The 25,930-nt window shown below is 36.0% G+C and overlaps 1 protein-coding gene across 8 annotated transcripts in view; it reads left to right on the plus strand.

Annotated features, from left to right (window-relative positions):
- Fbxl20 (F-box and leucine rich repeat protein 20) overlaps nucleotides 1–25,930 on the plus strand; it is a 104,739-nt gene that overhangs the window by 37,035 nt on the left and 41,774 nt on the right. For 6 of the 8 annotated variants that reach the window (XM_040268829.2, XM_078042087.1, XM_040268831.2 and 3 more), the window contains exon 2: nucleotides 12,383–12,444. The exons of 1 other annotated variant lie outside the window; for it this stretch is intronic. In XM_040268829.2, the coding sequence (XP_040124763.1) occupies nucleotides 12,383–12,444 (62 nt within the window). Of the gene's footprint in view, nucleotides 1–12,382; nucleotides 12,445–25,930 lie in introns of those variants that run through there. One more of the 8 variants, XM_078042088.1, reaches the window with a different exon arrangement.

A 25,930-nucleotide genomic window follows, 5' to 3' on the forward strand; every position in this document is an offset into this window, starting at 1 on the left:
CTGCTGCCATATATAACTAATTAGAACAAATAAATAATTTTTAAAAATAGGTGAAGATACACATTATTAGAGCAGAGTATAGGCTAACTCCACAGTGAGACATATTTTAAGGGTCTTAGGCTTTTTTTTTTTTTTTTTTGGTAAAGTCACACTTGCTTGGCTGGTTTTGCCAGTAACCTTAGATTTAAGCACACTGGGCTTTTTCTTTTGAAGGAAACTTTGCAAGAGGTGTATGGGAGTGACATCTACCTGATAAACTCCATTCTTGGATCATGGATCATAAGACATTTATGGTGATCTGGTTCTCTCCACAATCTTCAGGTTGTGGTTAACATTGTCTTCTCCTATCTGGATAACATTTGGAATTTGCCTATATTATAGGTTTCTTAAAATACATCTTCTTTATTTCCATCTAATGTGAAAATACACTGTGTAGGCAAACAGTGCATGCAAGCTTTAATCAAAATAAGGCAGTTTTCATTATGAAGAGTAAATTTACAGCAACTCTTTTTTTTTCTGTACAGACATTACTTTATTATTTTTTTGTTTTATTTTTTTAAATACATGACAGCAGAATGCATTCTTGCAAGAATTGTAAAGCATTCTGCTTGATACAGAAATTGCTAATTCAGAAATGGGGTATTGCAATAATAAAACCCTGAAGTGTGGCGCTGGCTTTGGGATACGGTAGCAGACACAGACTGAGGTGAAGGGTGTAAGAATAGTGGAAATTACTATTGGAATCTGGGAAAAGGATGACCCATCTTATATAGCTGTGAAACAACTGGTTAAAACATTCCCTGTAGTAATAACTAATGGTCTGGGTAAGGAGATTTATAGGCATTATTTTGAAAATGCAAATTAGCAGTTTTTTAATTTGAAAATACGCTTACTCTGTTTTGTGTTATATAACAGAAGATCTGGGGCTGGGTAATTCATAAAGACAAGATGTTTCTTGCATAGTTTGGAATGATGAAAAGTCCTGGCTTGAGTGGACTTATCTGGTAAGCTTCTGATGAGTGCCTTCTGACTGTCTCAAAACATGGCAAATGGCCTCAATATGGTGGGATCACCTAGGAGAGATCAAATTTTGAGAAAGGAAGAAGGAGAGCAGAAAGGGGCCAGGCTTACTCTTTTATAACTACCCACTGCACTCCTGCAAGACCTAATTCACTTCAGGACACCAGCATTAATCTCTTCACAATAGCAATCATAACGCAACCTCCCTTCAGGGCCCACCTGTTAGTGATTCCATCCCTTGAATATCACTGAATAGGCAACAAAGCTTATGCACCTTTCGGGGACACACTTAAGCCATATTGAAATCATAGTAGCCTCTTAATTGGGAGATTATGGAGAGGTCTGTGGGAGACTATTATTCTGTGTAGCTGTTATTGCTTTTATCCTCAGCAGCACTTTGGGGTCACCTGTTGGTCAGCAGGACCAATATTCAGAAAGAAATCTATATGTAGAGCAGAGGACAAAATGGAACTTGAAAGCCATTTCCTGCATCTGAATATAGAAAGATTATTAAAATCTATTCACTAGTGCCTCACTCTGCCTTCTAGCTCTTATTCCATTTTTGTCTAACTACTATCCCAAATCATATAAATGAGATTTCTAGGAGATACTGGTTCCAACATACCAAATTGGCTCCGCACAGTCTACCACCAAATGACTTTAAATATTAAAAATTTTTAAAATTGAAGATGTAGGAAATATACCAGCAGTTTTTAAAATCATTTTTTATTATGGCAAGGTATGCATAACATAAAAATTATGACTTTAACCAATTTTAAATGTAGAGGTTAGTGGTATTAAGTGCAGTTATATTATTGTGCAGATGGTAACTTGAAGAAAAAACACTGTAAATGTTAATTATAGAGGTATAAATATAAAAGACTGTAAATAAACTGTTCTTTTATTTTAACTGAATTAAAAAACATTTGCCTAAGACAATAATTAAAATTATAAAGTTGTGTTTATGAGATAAAGTATGTAATGTATAATAGCAAAAGAAGGGAAGAAGTGGAGTTCTGTTGTAGCATAGTTTCTATATTTTACAGGAATTGATTTTTAGTAATCTGAAAGAGATTATGATAAACTATTGTAATTGCTAGAGCAACCATTAAGGAAATAAATACATGCATTTAAAAACAAAAACAGTGAAAGAAATATAATGACACACTAGAAAATATTTATTTAAAACACAAGGCAAGTAAAAGAGGAACAGAGTTACAAGAAATATAAGACATTTATTTATAAAACACGTAGAATGAGAGACATGTATAACCAATCTTAAATAAATTAAAAGTATTCAGTCTAAAGGCATATTTGTCACACTAAATAAAAAAGATTTAATTTTATTCTGTGTAGAAGAAATACACTTTAGATTCAAAGGTACAAATAGGTTGAAAGTAAAATAATGGAAAGATGAGGTACTACATATACTAGAGTTGAACAATCCTAGAATGAAATAAAACTGTTTGATTCACAGTAGCTTCAGTAGCATCAAAAAGAATCAAATAGTGCCAGATGTGGTGACAGTAACTATAAAATTTGTAGAATAAGATATGGGATCTAATGAACTTGGGATAAGCAAACAGTTCTTGTATGTAAGATCAAAAAAGCATGAATCATCTGCATTCAGTGGCACACTCATGTAATTCCAGCAACTCTGGAGGCTGTAGCAGAAGGATTGCAAGTTTGGAATCCAATTGGAAGCCAATCTCAGCAGTTCAGAGGGCTAAAGGAAAAGAAGGGTAATAACTATAACTACCCATACCACTATACACCAGTTTTTCTTTTTTCTTTCCCTTTATTTCCCATTCTTTCCTTTCCTTCCCTTTCTTTTCCTTTCTTTCCTTTCCCTCCCTCCCTCCCTCCCTCCCTCCCTTCCTTCCTTCCTTCCTTCCTTCCTTCCTTCCTTCCTTCCTTCCTTCCTTCCTTCCTTCCTTCCTTCCATTTAACCCATACCCCCTGCTTTACCACCGAGCTACATCCCTGGACTTTTTTATTTTTTATTTTGAGACAGAATCTTGCTAAATTGCTGAGACTGGCCTCAATCTTTCAGTCCTCCTGCTTTAGCCTCCAGAGTTACTGGGATTACAATCCTCAATTCTGTTTAATAACATTTCTAACATCCGGAAGATTTCTTATGCCTATCAGTAATTAATACCTATGCCCCTCCCTAGCCACAAGCAACCACTGCTTTGCTCAAGTACACCTGGTTGGTACAGCCACTTGGGAAAATAATTGAGTGGTTTCTTCAAAAGTTTATTATAGGGCTGGGGCTGGGGCTCAGCAGTAGAGTATTCACCTACCACATATGAGGCCCTGGGTTCAATCCTCAGCACCACATATAAATAAATAAATAAAATAAAGGGATTGTGTCAAACTATGACTAAAAAATAAATATTAAAAGAAAGTTTATTATAAACTTATTATATGACCCAGCAGTTCTTTACTTAGGAATCTATCCAAAAGCAGTGAACACATATTATTACCAAAAGATTTTTTGTTGTTGTTGTTGTTTTTAATATTTATTTGTTTTTAGTTGTAGTTGGACACAATACCTTTGTTTTATTTATTTTTATGTGGTGCTGAGGATCGAACCCAGGGCCTTGCACGTGCTAGGTGAGCTCTCTACTGCTGAGCCACAACACCAGCCCCACAAAAGATTTGTTTTGAGAGTGATCATAGCAACATTATTCATAATATGCAAACATTGAAAGCAGTTTAAATGTCTATCAGTTAGTGGATAAACAGCATAGAATTGGGATTCTATTCAGCAATCAAGTGGAACAATCTTCCTTACAATAGGGAAGAATCTCAACAACATTTTTATAAGAGTAAAAGCAGCCAGATACAAAAGATGGCCTATTATATAATTTCATTTTTTGGATTTACATGGATTGTATACGAAAAAGAAAATCTGCAAAGACAGAAAACAAGTGTTTGCTATTGACTGGGGAGAAACATGGGATTGATTACAGATAGAGCATAAGAGATCTTGGGGGTGTTAGAATGTTATAAAACAGAATTGTGAGGATTTCAACATTTGTGGATTTTCTAAAAATCATTAATTAAAGTTTATGCTTAATGCCAGTAAATTTTATGTATGTGAATTATACCACAATAAGGCTATATTTAAAATGTTGTATACACATGAAATTCCATGGCAGTGAAAACTTTTAGTAATTATTACTTTGGAGGGACTTCAGTGGGGAATGAGCCCAATGTTTCAAGCATTACTTTAAAAAAAAAATAAATTTAATGTAGCTAACATCCATTGGAATAAATGAGCCATAAGCAAGATTTCTGAACTTTTGTTTTTTCAAATATTTTATTTTCATTTGCTTATTTCTTCAAATATTTTAATTGTTGTAATGATACTTAACCTGTTTCTGTATTGCTGTCATTCACATCTTTTTTGCAAATGGATAACATTCAATTTTTATTGTAGTTTTTTTTTTTTTTTTGCATGGCACTCTACTATAGAGATACAGAGTTTAAAAGCCACAGAAGCCTGCTGGGACTTTACAGTCAAAAAGAGGGATTAGACTACTTCCAGATCCCTACAGTATAAATAACATTCATTGACTCAGCAATCTCTAGGCACTGTTGATTGCTGACTATATTGTGGTGAACTAACTAGACAAAGTCCCTTTCCTGTGTCTGTATAAAGGACATCATGTTAGTTCAGAACTGATGTTTAGGAATCTAGGTAAGATTAGGAAATGTTTCATGATATATTTTCCTCTTATTTATTATATTTTACTATATCTCATCAAATCAAAGATGCCACAAATTAAAACGCACCATTATCTTTTTACACCTCAAAGTACATTTAATTAGAAGATGTGTCCTTATTTCACAGATATTCAAATGTAGAAGATGCCTTTAAATTTCTAATTATAGTAAAATACATGTAGTTTAAAATTAACCATCTGATTTAAGTATACAGTTCAGTAATGTTAATTAAGTACATTCATAATGTTGTATAACCAGTCTTCAGAACTCTTTACAAAACAAAAGATACCCCTCCTTTTTTCTTGGTACTGGGGATGCTTAACCACTGAGCCATATCCCCTTTCTATTTTTTATTTTAAAGACAGGTTGCTTAGGGCCTTAATAAGTTGCCTAGGTTGCCCTTGAATTTTCGATCCTCCTGCCTCAACCTCCTGAGTTACTGGAATTACAGGAGTGCACCACCATGCCCAGCTAAAACAAAAGATAGGGGCTGGGGATATGGCCCAAGTTAGTAATGCACTCACCTGGCATGCACGGGGCGTTGGGTTCTATCCTCAGCACCTCATAAACTAAAATAAAGATGTTTTCCACCAAAAACTGAAAAATAAATATTAAAAAATATTCTCTCTCTCTCTCTCTTTAAAAAGAAAAAAAAATAATAAAACAGAAGATACCTTTTAAAATCAAAATAACCGATGTGATTCTGCAGTCTGTATACGGGGTAAAAAATGGGAGTTCATAACCCACTTGAATCAAATGTATGAAATATGATATGTCAAGAGCTTTGTAATGTTTTGAACAACCAATAAAAAAAAAGAAGAAAATCAATATTAGCTGGGTGTACTGACACACACCTGTAATCCCAATGTCTCAGGATTAGTTAGTAGATTAAGCTGCATATGTCAGAGACTGAAATTAAAAGTGGCTTTTAAATGACAGAAATGTATTTTCTCCCATGTAAAATTCAGATATGGAGTTTTAAACCAGCATGATGTTCCTGCAGTCATATGTAGGCCTTTTTTTTTTTTTTTTAAACTTTTCTGCATGCCTTTTAAAACTATGTCCTCGAAGGGTGTGGTGGCACATGTCTGTAATCCCAGCAGCTCTGGAGGTTTAGACAGGAGAATTGTGAGTTCAAAGTCAGCCTCAGCAACTCAGTGAGGCACTTAGCAACTCAGCGAGATCCTGTCTCTAAGTAAAATATAGAAAAGGGCTGGAGATGTGGCTCAGTGGTTGAGCACCCCTGGATTCAATCCTCATTGCCAAAAGAAACAAACAAACAAACAAAAACCAAAAAACTATGCCTTTCAACTTCATGATTTAAGATAGAGTTCCAATTATCCTAACCATACTCTAAGCAGCAGAATTGAGAAGGAAGGAAAGAAGTGGCATGTCTTCTCTAAGGACATGACTGAAATTGCATGTCTCATTACTTTTTAAAAAATAGTTTTGGTTGTAGATGGATACAATACCTTTATTTTATTTAATCTTTATATGTGGTACTGAGGATTCAACCCAGTGCCTCAAAACTAAGCAAGCACTAAGCAAGCACTCTATCACTGAGCTAAAACCCCAACTGTCTCACTACTTTACATCACAATAGGCAGGTCTTGTGGGACGTGGTGGTGCAGGCCTGTAATCCCAGTTACTTGGGAGGATGAGAGAGGTGGATGAAAAGTTCGAGGCCAGCTAAGCAATTTTGCAAGACTCTGTCTCAAAAATAAAAAAGGACTATTGATGCAGCCCTGTGGGAAAGCACTTTTGGGCTCAATTGCCTGTACCACAAAAGGAAAAAAAAAATGAAAATACAGTCTTCTTTCTACACAGCCCTGTTCTAGCTAAAAATTAGTAATTCTTTGTATCATTTAAAGCTTGAATAAAAAGGTCAAATCTTTTTAAAACCCTTTTTAGGACTTTATTATTTTGAGCAGCAGGGGTCACTGTTGAGCAAATATTTCTTTCTTGTTTCCGTCTGCTCTTTTTCTACCAATTGTGGCTTTAAAAAATCTTGAAATTGTTCCTTGGGTCTTATTTGTGTGCTAAGCATTCACATTCATCATGTTAATAAACTATGCCCCAAAATATGCCAACAGATTTGAAAACTTATTGAAATGTTTAAAATAATGACATCTCTCCCTCTCAAAAAAAAAAAAAACTTTCTTGTATAAAATGATGTAATACCATTTTGGGACAAGTTGTTTCAAAACTATAATTCCTCAGCTACATAATTTGTAGAAAAGAATAACAACTTTATGTAAGTAAAGAATCTATGCAAATATATGACAAATCACTTAGGTTTGGGTTTGAGTGTTTTGTTTTTTTTTTCTTTTCTTTGTATCCAGGATTGAATTCAGGGGCAATTATTACTCAGCCACATCCCAGTCCTGTTTTGTATTTTATTTAGAGACAGGATCTCACTGAATTGCTTGGGTCCTTGCTAGGTTGCTGAGGCTGACATTGAATTTGTGATACTCCAGGCTCCCAAGATGCTGGAATTATGGGCATGCACCACTGCACACAGCTCAACTTGCTTAGTTTTTGTTTTGTTTTGTTTTGTTTGGTACTGGAAATTGAATTCAGGGGCACTTGACCAGAGAGCCAGCCCTACTTTGTATTTTCTTTAGAGACAGGGCCTCACTGAGCTTAGCGCTTAGCTTTTGCTAAGGCTACTTTTGAGCTTGCGATTCTCCTGCCTCAGCTTCCCAAGCCACTGGGATTACAGGTGTGTGCCACTGTGCGCGGCTCAAACACTTAGTTTTTAAGAACCTGCATATTTAAGACAATTCTATTCCTAAAAGATGACTTTTGATAGTATCTGCTTACTTAGGTTATGTTGACCTTCCTTAAAACAATAAGGAATGAATATTATAGTTGCTTCATGTTTTACCCATGACTGCTTCCTTGTAATTGTGAGTAGATTATAAAAATATATTATTATATATCTCTGTGTTCATATAATATCAATATACCTCTAGTTCAGCTACTTGGGAGGCTAAGATAAGATAACTTGAGCCCAGGAGTTCAGGAGCAGCCTAGACAACATTGCAAGATCCTGTCTCTTAAAATAAATATTAAGAAAATAAAATAAAAAATAGTAAAATAACTGCAACAGTTATATTCTGTCAATTCTGTGAAACATTGTTTTATGAAAAATAGTGTGGACAGGAACAGAAGCCAGTAGGGTTTACTAGAAAGCATTTAATATTGCTTTGTGTCTACCTCCTAGGTTATTTCCTAAGATTCATTGCTACGTCATTTTAATTGATGTTAATGTTCTGCTTTCTCGCCAATGACCCACGCAGACAACATGAACTTGGTTTAAAAGAGCTGGCTGCAATATTAAGCTAAGAAAGCCAAGAAAAGACACACAGAGAGTAGTTTTCAAAAGTTTTCCAATTGAGGGAGAGACAGCTCTGTGACCTTAAGGGTCAGCTTCCAAACTGGACAGAACCCTGGAAAAGAGACCATGAGCCCCAAGTTTTCTTTATTTTATAGCAGAGATATCAGAGGGGGATAAGGTTTCAAGGGTGGAGTCTTGTTTAGTAATGTCTCCTGGTCAGCAGATTGATTGACATCATAGTGAGTCACATCCATCTCAGGTGGTGTGTGGGATTTTAGGCAGAGCTAAGGCGGAGCGGCCCCTGTATCATATATTCAGTCCCTGACAGGGAGTTTGCAGAGCCAAGCCTATCCCCTCAAGAGGCTACTATGTGTAACACAATCCACACACAGTCTACGGACAGCTGGTGACACTGGTTTTGTTAGAAGTGTAAATTCTTGAGTTCTGAGACTCTCTAATTTTTCTGGTCCATTGGTTCTCTCGTTTTAGGGTACATCATATCACCTTGAAATCTTTTTAAAGTACACATTGCCTCCCTTTCCCTTCCTCTACCATTCCCCAAGGTTCTCATTCTATAGGTCTGGGCTCCAACCCAAGAATTTGTATTTATAACAAGTTCTGTGGTTAATGCTGATGCCCTTGGTCAGAGTACCACATTTTGTGAACCACTGATCTATTCTTTACAAAGTTAAAGTAGGATACTTATGTGCAAAAGGAAGGAGGGAGGGATATATATATAAATCTGCATAGATATCCTATACATGTGCTGTTTCCCAGATATTCCCAGGTTTATGTGTCCGACTTTCCCCTTTACATACCATCATACTCTTATAGAGGCAGCAACATGCAGTCTATATAATAGACTGTACTAGGGAAAAAAATAGCATTTAAATTTTTTGTTCTTTTGTTTTATATCTACAGTTAAAGAAGAAATCATGTGAACAACATAGCATGTTTATTTTATTAATATTTATTTTTTAGTTTTAAGTGGACACAACATCTTTATTTTACATTTATGTGGTGCTGAGGATCATACTCAGTGCCTCAAACATGCTAGGCAAGCACTCTACCACTGAGCCATAACCCCAGCCCCAGCATGTTTATTTTTTAATTTACATTACCATGTATTCAAAGGAGCAGAGTATCTTATTAGGAGAGACATAGCATTTAATAGAACACTTTGAGTATACAGGATAATGATTATGCCTTATTTTTTTTTTCTCTTTCCCTTTCTGGTACTGGGAACTGAACCCAGATGTACTCTACCACCGAGGTATATCCTTAACCCTTTTTCATTTTCATTTTGAACAGGATCTCGCTAAATTGCTGAGGTCTTGAACTTCCAATCCTCCTGAGGAGCTGAGATTACAGGTGTGCACCACCATACCCAGTTGATACTTTACTTTTTGTAGTTTTGAATTGGGTATAGTGCTAAGAGGTTGGATATTTAGTGATAATATTTTGCTTTTACAGACTTCATTTCCCACCTTGGAGATCTCAAGCTTATTAATGTGTGTTGTTTACAGTCCAACTCCAAGTGTCTCGTAGGTCATAATCTTTGATATTCTAGCTATTTTTGCAAGATGTTAGTTATATCATCTGTCCTTTATTATTTAGTTTTAAAATACATGACTATTTTATGTATTCTTACTTAATTACAGGTGTACTCAGGGCTGGGTGAGGTGGCACACACTTATAATCCCAGTGACTTGGGAGACTGAGGCAAGAGAATAGCAAGATAATTTCCTAAAGAATTTCATTGTCAGGCTGGGGATGTAGCTCAGTGGGAGAGCACTTTTCTCAGATACATGAGACCCTGGGTTTGAGCCTCAGTACCACAAAAAAAAAAAAAAAAAAAAGAAGAAGAAGAAGAACTTAATTGTCAGTACTCTCATTTCTGTAATCTGTTGCACTGATAGTTGCTAAATGATCCTACTTTTGGTCACCAAGTATTATTGCTTCTTTTAAGAATCCTTATCTTCAAGCCATGGGTGATAGCTCATGCTTTTGATCCTAGCTATTGGGAAGCCAAGACTAGCAAATTTGAGGCCAGCCTGGACAATTTAGCCAGATCCTATTTAAAAAGAGAAAAGGAAAAAAAAAGAGGGGATGGGTATGTAGCTCAGTGGTGTAGCTCGATCCTTAATATGGGGTGAGGAGAGAATACTTTTCTTCAGTTTCTTTTTTTATTTCCACTGCCCCAGCGTCTTCTACTTGTGTTATAATTTCAGTGGCTATATCTTCTCACTACCATTCCGGAGTTCAGTTTAATTTCTTCAGATTCTTCTTCCCTACTTTGTTGTTTCAAATTTCTAGCCTGGTATATAAGTTTCCTCATGATCCAGCCCCACCATGCTTAACATTAGATTTATTGAGTTCAACAATATATCAGACTTTGTACTCAGCCCTGGAAATATGGCATATGTGACAGCATTCTGTGTACCCTCCAAGAGCTTTCCATTTATGTGGAAGGTATTTTAAAGTTATTAGAAAAATATTTATTATGTAATTAATCTTTAAATATCTGAGATGGGGTACTGCATTCTATTCATTGTTTCTCCTTCCCATCTGCTTCCCCTTCACTAGTTTCTGTACTTTGAATTTTAATGAACTATCAGGACCTTCTTATGGCTCCTTTATTTTGTACTGTTAATCTCTTATTTGTATGTTATCTCTCTCCTTTTTTTCCCAATTAATTCTGATATTCCTTTAAGAACCAATTTCGGGCTGGGGATGTGGCTCAAGCGGTAGCGCGCTTACCTGGCACGCATGGGCCCGGGTTCGATCCTCAGCACCACATACAAACAAAATGTTGTGTCCGCCGATAATTAAAAAATATTAAAATTCTCTCTCTTCTCTCTCTCTCTCTCTCTCTCTCTCTCTCTCTCTCTCTGTCTCTCTCTCTCCCCCTCTCTCTTTAAAAAAAAAATTTAAAAAGAACCAATTTAGATATATATGCAGGCAGAATTAGTTGTCCTATCTTTTGTTTTGATATACATCTCAATCAGTGAATTATTTGTTTCTGTTTTCTTTATTGTAGAGCAAGAGCTCTTTAAGGACAGAGATATCTTTGTGTCTCATTGCCTAGAAAAGTGCCTGGTATTTACAGGGTGTCAGAAATGTTCATTACATGAAATCAAGAGGAATTTTTGCAATACTAATAGCAGGGATTGAATTTAAATTGGCTTCAGTGGCATGTGTATTTGTTGATTTTTACAGTACTTTTTACTGGATATATGTATTTGGTTTTTACATAGCCTTACTAGACAAGATTATGAACACCTTTGTGGCAAAAATGGTAGCTGTGTTTAAAAGTAGCCATTATGGATACTTAGTGGCAGTGGTTAGGAAGCATTATCAGTTTTCTGCATGTTGTATCTTAAACACAAAAGAGACACATTCCAGGTTTCTGAATATCTCCTTGAAAAAGTAAATGCAAACCAGGTGTGGGCATTTTAAGTAATCACTCTGCAATAATGTGACCTTGAGCAGTAACCTTTTGTAATTCCTTATCTTGAAAGTGAAGAATAGCATGAAGACTAAAAACACTAATACATGAAAAACTCTTATAGCAGTATCTGGCACATAATATTCTTCTATTATTTATTTTTCCCACTTTTATTTTTCAAGTTTTACATTACATTTTTCCACATTTCTTATTGGTACATTATAGTTGTAAATAATTATGAAACTTGTTATATATTTGTACTTATACATAATATAACAATATAATTTGGTCAGTATTACTCCCCAGCACTTTTTTTTACGAGAGAGAGAGAGAGAGAGAGAGAGAGAGAGGAGAGAGAGAATTTTTAATATTTATTTTTTTTAGTTCTCGGCGGACACAACATCTTTGTTTGTATGTGGTGCTGAGGATGGAACCCGGGCCGCACGCATGCCAGACGAGCGCGCTACCGCCTGAGCCACATCCCCAGCCCCCTCAGCACTTTTTTTTAATATTTATTTTTTTAGTTGTAGTTGGACACAATAACTTTATTTTATTTATTTATTTTATGTGGTGTTGAGGATGGTGCTAGGTGAGCGCTCTACTGCTGAGCCATCATCTCAGCCTCAGCACTTTTTTCTATTAGTTCTTTATCTCAAAAGATGGAATGAAATGCCTCAACTTTTTTGAAGCCCAAAGCATCTCTGAAAATACTATTTAGGCTTACAATGTCCACTATAATTTTTTTAAATCTACTGGGAGGATTATCTCTGAACTATTGAGTTGAATATAGTATAAAATGTTAAGTAAACTTGACACTGTTGACAGTGATTTTGTTTTTGCAGATGTTCTCAAATAGTGATGAAGCTGTAATCAATAAAAAACTTCCCAAAGAACTCCTGTTACGGTAAGTCTGAATGCTAATTTTGAGTGGTTCGTTTTTTGTTTTGAGTATATATTATTTGTGTATTTAAATTGTTTTTTAGATTTGTTGTCAGTTTTCATTTATGTATAGTCTTGCCTGGTTTGTTTCAATCCCTCTACTGGAGATTGACGGAGGGCCTCATACATTGGAGACAAGTCCTCTATACTGAGCTACATCTGCAGCCCTTTTTATTTTGGGACACTCTTATTACATTGCCATGGTTGCCCTTGAACTTGTGATCTCTTTCCTCAGCCTCCTTAGGAGCTAGGATTATCCACCATGCCTGGCTTGATTTTTTTTGTTGTTGTTGTTGTTTTGTTATTGTTTTTGTGCCAGGAATTGAACCCAAGGACACTTAACAACTAAGCCACAATCCCAGTCCTTTTTATTTTTTATTCAAAGACAGTGTCTTCTTGGCTTACTTAGGGCCTCACTGAGTTAGTGAGGCTGACCTGGAACTTGTGATCCTCCTGCCTCAGCTTCTTGAGTCACTGGTATTGCAGATGTGTGCCACGACACATAGATGACTTGAATTTTTAAATTTTTTTTTTTTTAAAGAGACAGTGAGAGAGGAGAGAGAGAGAGAGAGAGAATTTTTTTTTTAATATTTATTTTTCAGTTCTCGGCGGACACAACATCTTTGTTGGTATGTGGTGCTGAGGATCGAACCCGGGTCGCACGCATACCAGGCAAGTGCGCTACCGCTTGAGCCACATCCCCAGCCCCTGAATTTTTAAATTTATTGATTTTTTTTAAACTATCTTATTCCACATTTTTTAGGTGTGAGTAAAGATATTTGAAAGTTTAATTTAGTAGCAGTTTTTCCACTTACATCTATATTTGATTTTGTTTATTAATTTTACCTTTGCCCTATTCTTGTATATAGGTGGTATTGAGATAGGGTCTTGCTAAGTTGCTTAGGGTCCCACTGAATTGCTGAGGCTGACCTCAAACGTGGGATCCTCCTGCCACCAAGTGGATGGGATTATAGGCATGTGCCCACCATTTCCAGCTTACACTTATGATTTTACCTTATTTTGAACATGTAGAAACTATATTTTGGGGTTAACCATAACAAAAACAGAGCCCCAAACTTAAAAACATCTGATTTAGAAATCATCTAAGAAGAAATTGGCTGTTAAGTTGTTTTCAGAGCCCCTTCATTATTTGGGCACTTAATCATGACATTTCTTGTTCATTTATGTAACGTATCATGTGAGAAAGAGGTATGTTCTCAGGGCTGGGGATGTGGCTCAAGCAGTAGCACACTCGCCTGGCATGCGTGCGGCCAGCACCACATACAAACAAAGATGTTGTGTCCGCCGAAAACTAAAAAATAAATATTAAAAAAATTCTCTCTCTCTCTCTCTCTCTCTCTCTCTCTCTCTCTCTCTCTCTCTCTCTCTCTCTCTCCTCTATCACTCTATCTTAAAAAAAAAAAAAGAGGTATGTTCTCTTTTGGAAATGTTAAGAGTTAACAAGTTACTGTGCTCAGGGGCATCTGCAGCTTTGAAGCTATTGCAGTCTAGCCTATTACCAGCCCCATGCCTGCTTCATTGTAGAATATAATCTCTGTTCTCTTGCTGGTAAAGATAAGTATTTCTGGCATTCTTAAATATTTGCATGTCTGAATCCTCTACTAGATTACAAAATCCTTGCAAATGGGAACTATACCCTGTAAATACTTAGTACCCATTGAAATATTCTCCATTTATTTACTGTATAAAGCTTTCACGTTGGAGACACTGAAAAAATAATTGAATTTAGAATGTATTTTCCATGCAAGTAATGCCTTCTTATAGGCTGCCTATGGTTACATTGTATAATATTATACCATTAGAGCCACTGGAGAATAATCTCGAATATCTTGAGTATTCCCAAAATTTAAGTTAAATTTTAGCCATCTTAAATAGTTGTGTGCTTTGTTTTGTTTTTCCGTATTGAGCGCAGGGTAGGCAAGTGCTACCACTGAGCTACACCCCGAGCCTAAGAAATATTTTTTAAGTGGGTTATGTTCTTAACTATACTATAAGTTGAGTAAACCAAGACATAATTTTTTATGATAGTGCCATTTTGGACCTTAATACTACTTTATACTATAGTAGTTTACTTACAACTTTAAAGATTTAGAGAAATTACTTGACTCTGGTAACTGCTCCCACCCTATTGTGGTTTACATTTTGATGTTATATAACTTTTAGATTTTGTTTTAACCATGAAACCCAAATTCCACACTACGGCCCTCAAGATCCCTCATAATATGACAATGGAATAACATGATCTGATGCATATTTCTAAAGGGTTAGTCTGGCTACTATGTGAAAACCAGATGGGGTTAGGAGTGGAGCAATAAAAAAGTTATTAAAGAAATTTAGCCAAGAGATAAGATACTAGAGAGAACAGTTTCTGTAATTCTTTAGAGTACAGCACTGCCTACCTCTCCTACCTCTGCCCTTTCTAGCTTTGGTTACTGTTTTTGACACCTCTGTAGTACCTTTTGATGAGCTATAAGGTCTTTTCTTAACAGAGAGATGAATCAGATGAAGATAAATTCCTAAATCATTCTGCTTTTTTACCACCAACTCCTCTCAAATTCCAGTGGCTTTTTTTCCTAAGGCTGAGGGCAAGTGCACAAAAGACCAAGTCAGAGCACACAAGTGATTTTAAAGCTGTGCTTAGAGCCAAACATTGTGGCAAGCATCAGTCCGTAGCCTCAGCTCTTGGGAAGCTGAGGTGGAAGGATCTCTTGAGCCCCAGGGTTCAAAACCAAAAAACAAACAAACAAACAAACAAACAAACAAATAAATAAATAAACAAATCAATCAATCCACACACGCACAAAAAAAAAACACCCAGGGGTCAAGGGAAGAAGGAAGGAAGTTAGGATTGTGCAGAGGGGAGTGGGGATGGGAAGGACTGTAGAATGAGACAGAAATTATTACCCTATATACATGTATGATTACACTACTATTATGGCTCTGCACCATGTACAGCCAGAGGAATAAGAAGTTGTGCTCCATTTGTGTACAATGTGTCAAAATGCATTCTATGTCATGTGTAACTAATTAGAACAAATTTAAAAGAAAAGAAAGATAATAAATAAACCAAAACAAAAAACCCCCCTCTGCTTAGATGTGTGGAATATAGCTCACGTTCACCTATGTTCCATTGCCACATGTCCACGCCTAACATTTATAGAGTGGAAGAGTATATAGGTGAATGAATCTGTGAATATATATGAATTTATCATGTATATACAGACATATATGAACTTTCTAATTCTACCTGTTCTCCTCACTCTTTGGCACTGGGCAGAGTGAAGAGTAACATAACTATATCCTAGTACTGCTACTGCCTCTCAGGTTAGGACACTACCAGCCATGCCAGGGTTTGAGAGTGAAAAAAGTTAGAAATATCTGTCCTTTCTTAGTATTCTTGAGTTGAGTGGTTGGGAAAAAGGAAATTGAAGAAAGAAGGCATGTGTTTGACTTCTCACATTGGAACACTAGAGGTATTTTATCCTTATTAACATTTTTGTCAATGAGAATTTGGTTTGAATTTGGTTCTAATGTGTGCATTATGGGTTAAATTAGCTCCTTTCTAAGCTAAGCAGGAAACTTCACTACTGTTAGGATTTCTAGGGGAAATTAGTTGAGTTCCAAACAACCAACCAAATTTGAACTTAAAGTTGAAAACAAGTTTCTTCCAAAATTGGAGATCAGATGAAAGAGGGAAACTGATTTAAAACCATAAAACATACTACTTATTAGTGCATATAGATATAAAAAATTAGTTTAATCTTTGTTTAAATCATTGAAGACAAAGAGGAAAGAGGCTTTTTTTTCTTTTTTCTTTTTGCACTACCGGGTATTGAACCCAGGGACATTCCACTACTGAGCTATTTCCCCAGCCCTTTTTATTTTTTATTTTGAGAACTTTTTTTTGCTAATTGAGAACTTTTATTTTGAGGACTTTTTTTGCTAATTGCTAAGACTTACATCAAACTTGGGTCCTCAGCCTCTCAAGCTGCTGGGATTATAGGTGTGCACCACTATGCCTCGCTGGAAAGAGACTTTGATATATTTGACATTAAACTGGAAGATAACTATTGGTCATTAGTTAAATATTAATAAATTTAGTTTGGGGCATTTGTAATTTTAAGAATTTATGTTTGTTTGTTTTTGGTACTGGGAGTTGAATCCAGGGGTACTTAACCATTGAGCCACATTCCAGCTCTTTTTATTTATTTATTTTTTAAATGTTGAGACAAAGTCTTGTAAGTTGCTTAGAGACTAGCCTAGTTGCTGATGCTGGTTTTAAACTTGGCAATCCTCCTGTCTCAGCTTCCTGAGTCACTGGGATTGCAGGCATATGCCACCACACCCAGATGTTTCTTAGTTTTCTATATTTCTATATTTATTTCACAAAGGCTTTAATTACAGAAATTAAATATTTTTTTTAAGTACTGGGGGTTGAACCCAGAGGCACTTTACTACTCAGCCACATCCCCAGCCTATTTTTTTTTTATTTTTTTATTTTGAGACAGTCTTGCTAAGTTACTATGAGACTCACTAAATTACTTAATCTGACCTCAAATTTATGATCCTCCTACCGAAGCTTCCTGGGTTGCTGGGATTACTTACCTTTTCCAATGTTTAATTTTTTTAATTCTTATTTTATAATCTCCAAGGTAATGTTGAATGGAGATGATTCTATAGGTCAGTCCTATCTTATTCCTAATCTTAATGGAAATCTTTTTTTTTAATGCTACCCTTAAATAGACAGGATTTTGAAAAAAAAAAACTTTATTGTGTCATAGTGTCACTTTATAATCCTTTTCACTTAACATATCATGGACTTCTGTATATGGAAGTAAATATAACTTGACCAAATCATTTTTTGTGGCTGTGCAGTACTCCATAGTACAAGCATAATAATAGTTTTAAAATAATTTACCTTCTGTTAGGTGCTAAGTGTTTTCCCCACCAATTTACTAACATGACACAGCTTAAGTGATTTTTCTTCTTACAAATCTTTGAAACCATCCATATTTGTCTTATTAGTATAATATCCTGGCATGAATTATTAAAACAAAGAATAAAATTTTTTTTTAAACATTTTTAAACTTACAGAAAAGTTGCAAGTCCAGTACAAAAGCCTTTTTCACTTGCAAGTAAATTTCTGACGGGATCTCCCATCAATTGCCCTGCTTTCTATAAATAAGAAAAATATCTGGAAACACCTTTCTTTATTTTCTTTGGTACTGGGACTTGAACCGAGGGGCTCTTTTTCACTTATTTACATCCTCAGGTCCCCCCCCTTCAAAACAGGTGTTTATTATAAAAATTATGCAATTCGTTTATTATAGATTTTCATAAAAATGTTTAAATAATTTCTATCTGTACTCCAAAAAAGGTGTTCTACCTTTTATAGTCTTCACTGGCAGTGCATTCTGATGATAAAGAGAACATCTTACAAATATTCCAGATGATTTGGTTAGAATGTATGAAGAGCCTGGTATGGTGGCGCACTCCTGTAATCCCAGCGGTGCAAGAGGCTGAGGCAGGAGGATCATGAGTTTAAAGCTAGCCTCAACAATTTAGTGAGACCCTAAGCAACTTAGCAAGACCCTGTCTTTTAAAAAAAAAAAAAAAATTGGAAGATAGAGTCCCTAGAGAAAATTATTAAAAAAGACTTGTTTGGTCAAGTTTAAGTTTTAATATGGTTACAAACAGTAAAATATACTTGCATTGAATTTTTCAAAGCAAAAATGGTTTTTCCATTTTGTTTATCTTTCCCAAAACATTTTTTTTTTGGTGGGGGCGCAGGGATTGAATGCAGGGGCACTTAACTACTGAGCCACATCCCAGCCCTATTTTGTATTTTATTTAGAGATAGGGTCTCACTGAGTTGCTTAGTACCTCACCATTGCTGAGGCTGGCTTTGAACTTGTGATCTTCATTTCTCAGCCTCCCAAGCCCTGGGATTACAGGTGTGTGCCACCACACCTGATTCCCAAAACACTTTTTTAAAATATTTATTTTTTTAGTTTGAGGTAGATATACCTTTGTTTTATTTTTATGTGGTGCTGAGGATCGAATCATGCATGCAAGTACTGGGGATTGAACCCAGAGGCACTTTACCACTGAGCCACATTCCCAGCCTATTTTTATTTTTTTTGTCTTGAGACAGTCTGGAGATAGCATTAAATTACTAAAGCTGACCTCAAACTCATGATCCTCCTTCCTCAGCTTCTTGAGTTGCTGGGATTTCAGGGGTGTACCACTGCACCTGGCTTCAATAATGTCTTTTTAAGAAATATTTATTTATTTTTTAGTTGCAGTTGGGCACAATATTTTTATTTTATTTATTTATTTTTATGTGGTGCTGAGGATCGAACCCAGGATCGCCTCACACATGCCAGGCGAGCACTCTACCGCTGAGCCACAACCCCAGCCCTCCAATAATGTCTTGATAGCAACACAATCCAGTTCATAATGATTGTGTTGCTTTCGATTAATATCTTTTTATCATAACTTTATTTTATTTATTATTTTTTTCATGTGTGCTGCAGAGGATCAAACCCAGTGCCTCATATGTGCTAAGACAAGAGCTCTACCACTGAGCCATAACCCCAGCCTGATATCTATCTTTTTTTTCTAAATATTTATTGTTTTAGTTGGACACAATATCTTTATTTATTTATTTTTATGTGGTACTGAGGATCAAACCCAGGGCCTCACATGTGCTAGGCGAGCAATCTACCGCTGAGCCACAACCCCAGCCCCTAATATCTATCTTTAGTCTGAACAATTCCTTAGTATTTTGTTGATTTTGACACTTGAAGATTACAGTTCAGCCATTTTGTAGAACTTCCTTCAGTTTGAATTGTCTTATGTTTCCTGGTAATTAGATTCAGGTTATGCTTTGCTGGTAGAAAAAACATAGAAGTGATGCTATATACTTCTCTTTGCATCCTGTTAGTTGGCATATACTTTCAAGTTGACTTATCACTTTGTTCACTTTGATTAATAGACTAAAACAGTGTCTGCCAGGCTTCTTTAATGGAAAGTTAAGTCTCTCTTTATAATTAATAAGTATTTTACAGGAAGTATTTTGAAACCATGTAAATATTTTCCTTCTCATTAAACTTTATTAATTTTTAGTTATGAAGTTATGAAGTTATGGTTTCCTTTGTAATAACCCAGTTGTCCATCAAAAGAATAGATAAAATACAAAATACCCATATAGTGGAACATTACTTGGCCATTGAAGGAACAAAATATGGATATGTGCTACAACATGAATGTATGTTTTAAAACATGCTTATTGACCAAAAGGCCTTACTTATTACTGTGTTATTTCATTTATGTAATATCCAGAATAGATAAATCAATGGATACAGAAAATAGAGTAGAGATTTTTTGGGGTTGAGTGGTGGGTGGGAAGTGATGGGGTTCTTTTCAGGGTAATAAATATGTAGAACTCAGTGATGAAGTGCTGCATAGTATGTGTGATTCCTAGCACTACAAAAACAAATTGTGGAGTTAGTGATGATGGTTGCACAACATTATGGATATATTTTTAAAAATCTCTGAAGGCTGAGAATGTGGCTCAGTGATGGAGTGCTTGCCTAGTACCCGTGAAGTCCTGGATTTCACCCCCAACACCAAAAAAGAAAAGAAGCTGGGGGGAAATCACTTAATTATGCACTTTAGAAGGTAAGTTTTAAGCTGGATACAGTGGCCCATGTCTATAATCCCAGTGACAAAGAGCAAGGCCAGCCTCAGCAATTAGCAAGACCCTGTCTCAAAGTAAAAAAATTAAAAAGAAATGGGGGGGGTGAGCATGTGGCTCAAGCAGTAGCACGCTCGCCTGGCATGTGTGCGGCCCGGGTTTGATCCTCAGCACCACATACAAAGATGTTGTGTCCGCTGAAAACTAAAAAAGTAATTTAAAAAAAAAAAAAGAAGAAAGGAATGGGGATGTAGCTATGTGGTAAACATCCCTGAGTTCCTTCCCCATTGCCTTCCAAAAAAGAAGTTAAGTTTTATGGTGTAGATAGAAATAGAGGTAGAAATATAAATTTTAAAACAAATTCTGCCAGTGTTTTTGAAAAACAAAAGCCTACGATATATGCTGATGTGAGAATATTCAGTAATTCTTTAACCTTATCCCACCTTTCCTTCCTTCTTCCTTCCTTTCTCATTCTTTTTTCTATTTCTCTATATATGTGATAGAGTCTGTCATAGATAAAAGAAGCAAACAAATGAGAAAGGAAACAGAAAATGGGGTTAGAGAAATGGGAAAGAAAAGAGGTGGACACACAAACTGGATAGGTGATGTCTCCTTTCTATGTTATTATTAGTCTTAATGACAATGTGAAGGTAAACTCACAGATGATTTTTTTCAATGGATGATTTGTAGTTATTAGTTTATTAAGAATGAATTCTTACACATTTCTTCATAGCCATTATTTAAGTTATTGCTGGTTACCTCTGGTGAATGGAATTGAAGAGTAAAGTCTTTCCTTGTTCCAACTCTAGATATTATAATTGTTTATCAGAAAAAAAAAAAACACTGCTGAAGGCAAGAAAAGCAGTTGGAAAGTTGCAATTTTCTTTGTGAGGGTCAATTGTAGTGCTGCTAAATCTAGAAAGAAAATGGACCCAAGTAAGAGACTTTTTTTTTCCAGTGCCAGGGATCAACCTTAGGGAATCTGACATGCTAGGCAAGTGAGCTACCACTGAGCTCTCTCTCTGCCCCATAATGGAGAGATTTTTAAGTGTTGAGATTAGCGATGTATTTCTTGATTGATTTAATAGGACTAAGTTTTTAGACCTTTTTTTTTTTTAGTTGTAGGTAGACATAATATCTTTATTTCTATGTGGTGCTGAGGATTTAACCCATTGCCTCATGCATGCTAGACAAGTGTTCTATGTCTGAGCCATAACCCCAGCCCTTGATGTGTGATTATAACAGAGATACTGGGAAGGTGTCAAGGATGATGCCCATGCTCTTTGCTTTCTAGTAAGTAGATGGTGGGAGCACTCACTAAAATAGAGAAAATAGGAGGAAAAGATTTAATGGGAGGTCAGTAATTATATTTAATTATAATTCTCTTTAAAAATTTGTTTTTGTAACTGCAAGTTATAAAACCACCAACTCAAATTGGCTTAAACAGTAAGGGAGATTATAAAAGGAAAAAGAGACATTAAACCAGGTAATCAGGTTGGTTGGCTTAGGGAATCTCAGTGTTATCAATTTTCTTCTTTTGTTCTGTAAAGAATAGCATCACCTTGGTCCTAAAGCTGCTTTTCCTTATGGGCACAGGATAGATGCCAGCAAATAATGGATTACATGGGGGATGGGGTTGTAATGCAGTGGTGTAGTGTAATAGTAGAGCGCTTGCCTAGCATGTATGAGGCACTGGGTTCGATCCTCAACACCATATAAAAATAAAAAATAAAATAAAGGAATTGCATCCATCTACAGCAGAAAATATTTTTAAAATAATGGATTACATGTTTATTTTTTTTATTTCAAGGGAGAGATGGACTAGCATTGATACCCAAATAAAGTTTCTTCTCAGATCTTAGCCAAATAGGTCTAGATTAAATTCAATCACAAGTGGCTTAGGCTAGTGAACTGGGATGGACCTAATATCGGTGAGTCAATCACATTACTCACCACACATAGAATGTAGCATACCTAAAGGAATCATGAATGTTCTTCAGATAGTTTTCCATATACTATGAGTGTTTTGTTGTTGTTTTACCATGGATTGAACCCAGGGCACTTAACCCACTGAGCCACATTCCCAGTTGTTTGTTTGTTTTAGTTGTAGTTGGACACAATACCTTTATTTTATTTATTTACTTTTATTTGGTGCTGAGGATAGAACCCAGGGCCTTGTACATGCAGAGCAAGTGCTCTACCTCTGGGCCACAACCCCAGATAGACCTCCAGTTGTTTTTTTTTATTTTTTATTTTGAGGTAAGGCCTAACTGAGTTGCTGAGGGACTCAAAGAAGAGTGTGCTATATTTTGCATTGTTTATTGATAAAAAAATTAAGTTGTTTCTAGCTTTTTGGTTTATTTTTATATTTGTTTTGCTGTATTGAGGATTGAACCGGGGGTGCTTTACAGTGAACTATATCCCCAGCCTTTTTTTTTTTTTTTTTTTTTTCTTTTTCTTTTTCTTCTGAGACTGGGTCTTGCTAAATTGCCCAGTCTGGTCTTGAACATTCCACTGATATTTTTTTTTAAACAGGATTGAACCCAGGAGTGCTTAATCACTGAGTTACAGTTCCAGCCCCTTTTATTTTGACACAGTATCTCACAGAGTTGCCTTGGTAAATTCATGAGCCTAGCTTTGAATTTGTGATCCTCCTGCCTCAGTTGCTGGGATTACAGCCATGTGCCACCATGTTCAGCACAATTCTTTTTTAAAAAAAATATTTATTTTTTAGTTATAGGTGGACACAATATTTTTATTTTTATGTGGTGCTAAGGATTGAACCCAGTACCTCAGGCATACTAGGCGAGGGACGTCTGAGCCACAACCTCAGCCCTCTGCCCAATTCTTATATTCAGATTTCTAAAGATAATTGTCTTTAGAATCAAGTACAAAGAAAAAATAGAAGTCAAGGAGTTACTAAGTAATAATCAATGTATAAACAGACTACTTGAGTAGTGATAGAAGGAATTCAAGTACTGAGGCTTATCACATCCATCTTCCTAAGACCGGCAAATTAGGAGTAGAAGGACTAAGCTTGTATTACTTGTATAGAGGAGCACAGTGATTATGTTTGTCCTCTTTAAAAAAAAAATTCTGTAATGTCCAAGTCAAGGTGAAAAGCTAACTCTGGAATCTTCACATTTAGAACCCCATTTGTGTGTGTGTGTGTGTGTGTGTGTGTGTGTGTGTGTGTGTGGTACTGGGGATTGGACCCAGGGGCACTCTACCACTGAACTATATCCTAAATAGTGGGTGACAGCCCCATTTATGTAACAAGTTGGCTTTGAACTTGCAATCCTTCTGTCTCAAATCCTCCTGTCTCAGCTGCCCAAGTAGCTGGTATTACAGGCATGAGCTACCTGGCCTAGTTCATTTAGTATGTTCTAGTAACACAATTGTGATTGTTGAGATGTTGTGCTCCGTGGGGTATTATGGTGTGGATATGAAGTGTCCCCAAAAAAACTCTTAATGCAGGAATATTCAGAGATGAAATTATTAGATTAAGAGAACTGTAACCTAGCTGGGCATGGTGGCACACACCTGTAATCTCAGAGACTTGGGAGACTGAAACAGGAGGATCGAAAGTTTAAAGCCAGCCTCAGCAATTTAGCAAGGCACTGAGTAACTCAGTGAGATCCGAAATAAAATAATGAACAAGGGCTGGAGATATGACTCAGCAGTTAAGTGCTCCTGGGTTAAATCTTTGGTAGAGAGGGTGGGGGACATGAAAGCTGACTAAAATGTGAAGTCTCCTAAGTCTGCACACACTTGACCACCAGCTTGATGTTTCATGTATGTTGTTTTTGCTGTCTTTTGTGGAAAACCTTTCTATTAAAAGATTATTAGAGACTACTAAGATGAATACTTGTAAAGCCTCTCACCTTGGCTCCATGTATGTTACCCCCATGTAATATTACTCAGGGTAAACATAAGGATATTTAGGTTATTAAACTCCATACAAAGATACTGAATAGTGGGTGACAGGATAAAGAAGCATTTCAGCAATGAAACAATATTTGTTGTATTAGGTAGATTTGTTATAAGGTAAACAGTATATATTATTTTATTGAGGTACACAGATTGAGAGTACATACAGTATTTTTATTTGGAAGTAGAGTGGGTAGTAGTATTTTAATATTATCAGAATTTTAAAATATGGTTAATTTGCTTTATTAAGAGTCGTCAGAATGAAACCAGGTCTGCTTTGAGGGAACAAGAAAGGTACCCAGCTTTTCCTTTTTTGGGTTTATCTGCCATTTAGAAACTGAAAAGGGTAAAAAGGAAATAAGCCAGGTAAGACATAGGAATAATGAAGTGAAAAAAGAGTGGAAAACAGAAATGGTTTAAAAAGTAAAATATAATAAAAGCAAAAATAATTAATATAAAACAGGTAAAGAAAAAGATAAATATTATAGCAGCTGTAAGGAAAAGTTGAAGGTCTTACTAGATTCAATTATTTTCTTGGTATCTGTACTCACATATCCAAAACAAAAACTTTTGATTAAGCCATAACATAGTTTCAGTGTTCCACATTTTAATTAATGGCACCTAACTACCCAAGTCCTGGTACCAGAAATGTATTCTCGAACCCTCTCATCCAGTCCATCATCAAGTTCTACCCTGTTTTCTATATCTCCTTGGTAGCACACGTGGTCTAAGCCTCCATTACCTAGACAGTAGTGGTGTTCTCTCTCTCTCTCTTTTTAAATATTTATTTATTTTTTTTTTAGTTTTCGGTGGACAGAACATCTTTATTTTATTTTTATGTGGTACTGAGGATCAAACCCAGCGCCCTGCGAATGCCAGGCGAGCACGCTACCACTAGAGCCACATCTCCAGCCCAGTAGTGGTGTTCTCTTAACTGATAGGCTTGGTGCCACTCTTGTGCCCTGACAGTCTGATCTCCCCATAGCAGCTATACTGATGTCTTTTGTGGTACCAGGGATCAAACCCAAGGCCTCATGCATGCTAAGCAAGTACTCCACCACTGAGTTACATTGCTATCCATTTTTTAAATTTTGAAATGATCTTGCTTAGTTGCCCTAGGTAGCCTCAAACTCGTAATCCTCCTGCTTCAGCCTTCCAAGAAGCTGAGATTACAAATAGGTGCCACCAGACCCATTGTATAATGATCTTTTCCTAATATAAATTAGATAATATCCCTCACTGACCTAAAACCCACCTTTGGCTTCCCTTAGACTTGGAATATAATCTAAACAGTTCACTATGGCCATAAAGCCTTCTTAGTCTGGCCCTATCTAACTCTAAACTTTGCTCAATATCCTTATCTATAAATAGGAATGATAATAGTACCTATCTTGTAAGGACTTAAAATAATACCTGATATATAATAACTCATTAAAGGGCTATGGTTCTACTACTATACTACATCTTCACTGCTTCTTTTAATCTCATCACACACTCACTGTTTCTTTATGTGAATGTTCTTTTTCTTAGTTCTTGACAGTTCTGGTTCCTTCTATTATTGAGGTCTAAAATCAAATATGTACTCCTAGAAAAGCCATTCCCTGACCACTCGTCATTTTTACTTTGCTATCTTTATTGTAGCCATTAACTTCCTAAAATTTTTTCATATTTTTTTACTTACTTTATGTCTACCAACAGCTCCTAGACCACAAGCTGCAGGGACCTAAAACAATGCCCATTGAAATATATTCTGAATGAATACATGAAACTCATAGCCCTCCTTTTTTTCCCCCTCTCTATA

Source organism: Ictidomys tridecemlineatus, chromosome 3 (assembly GCF_052094955.1).
Source record: "Ictidomys tridecemlineatus isolate mIctTri1 chromosome 3, mIctTri1.hap1, whole genome shotgun sequence".
In the NCBI taxonomy this organism is placed as follows: domain Eukaryota; kingdom Metazoa; phylum Chordata; class Mammalia; order Rodentia; family Sciuridae; genus Ictidomys; species Ictidomys tridecemlineatus.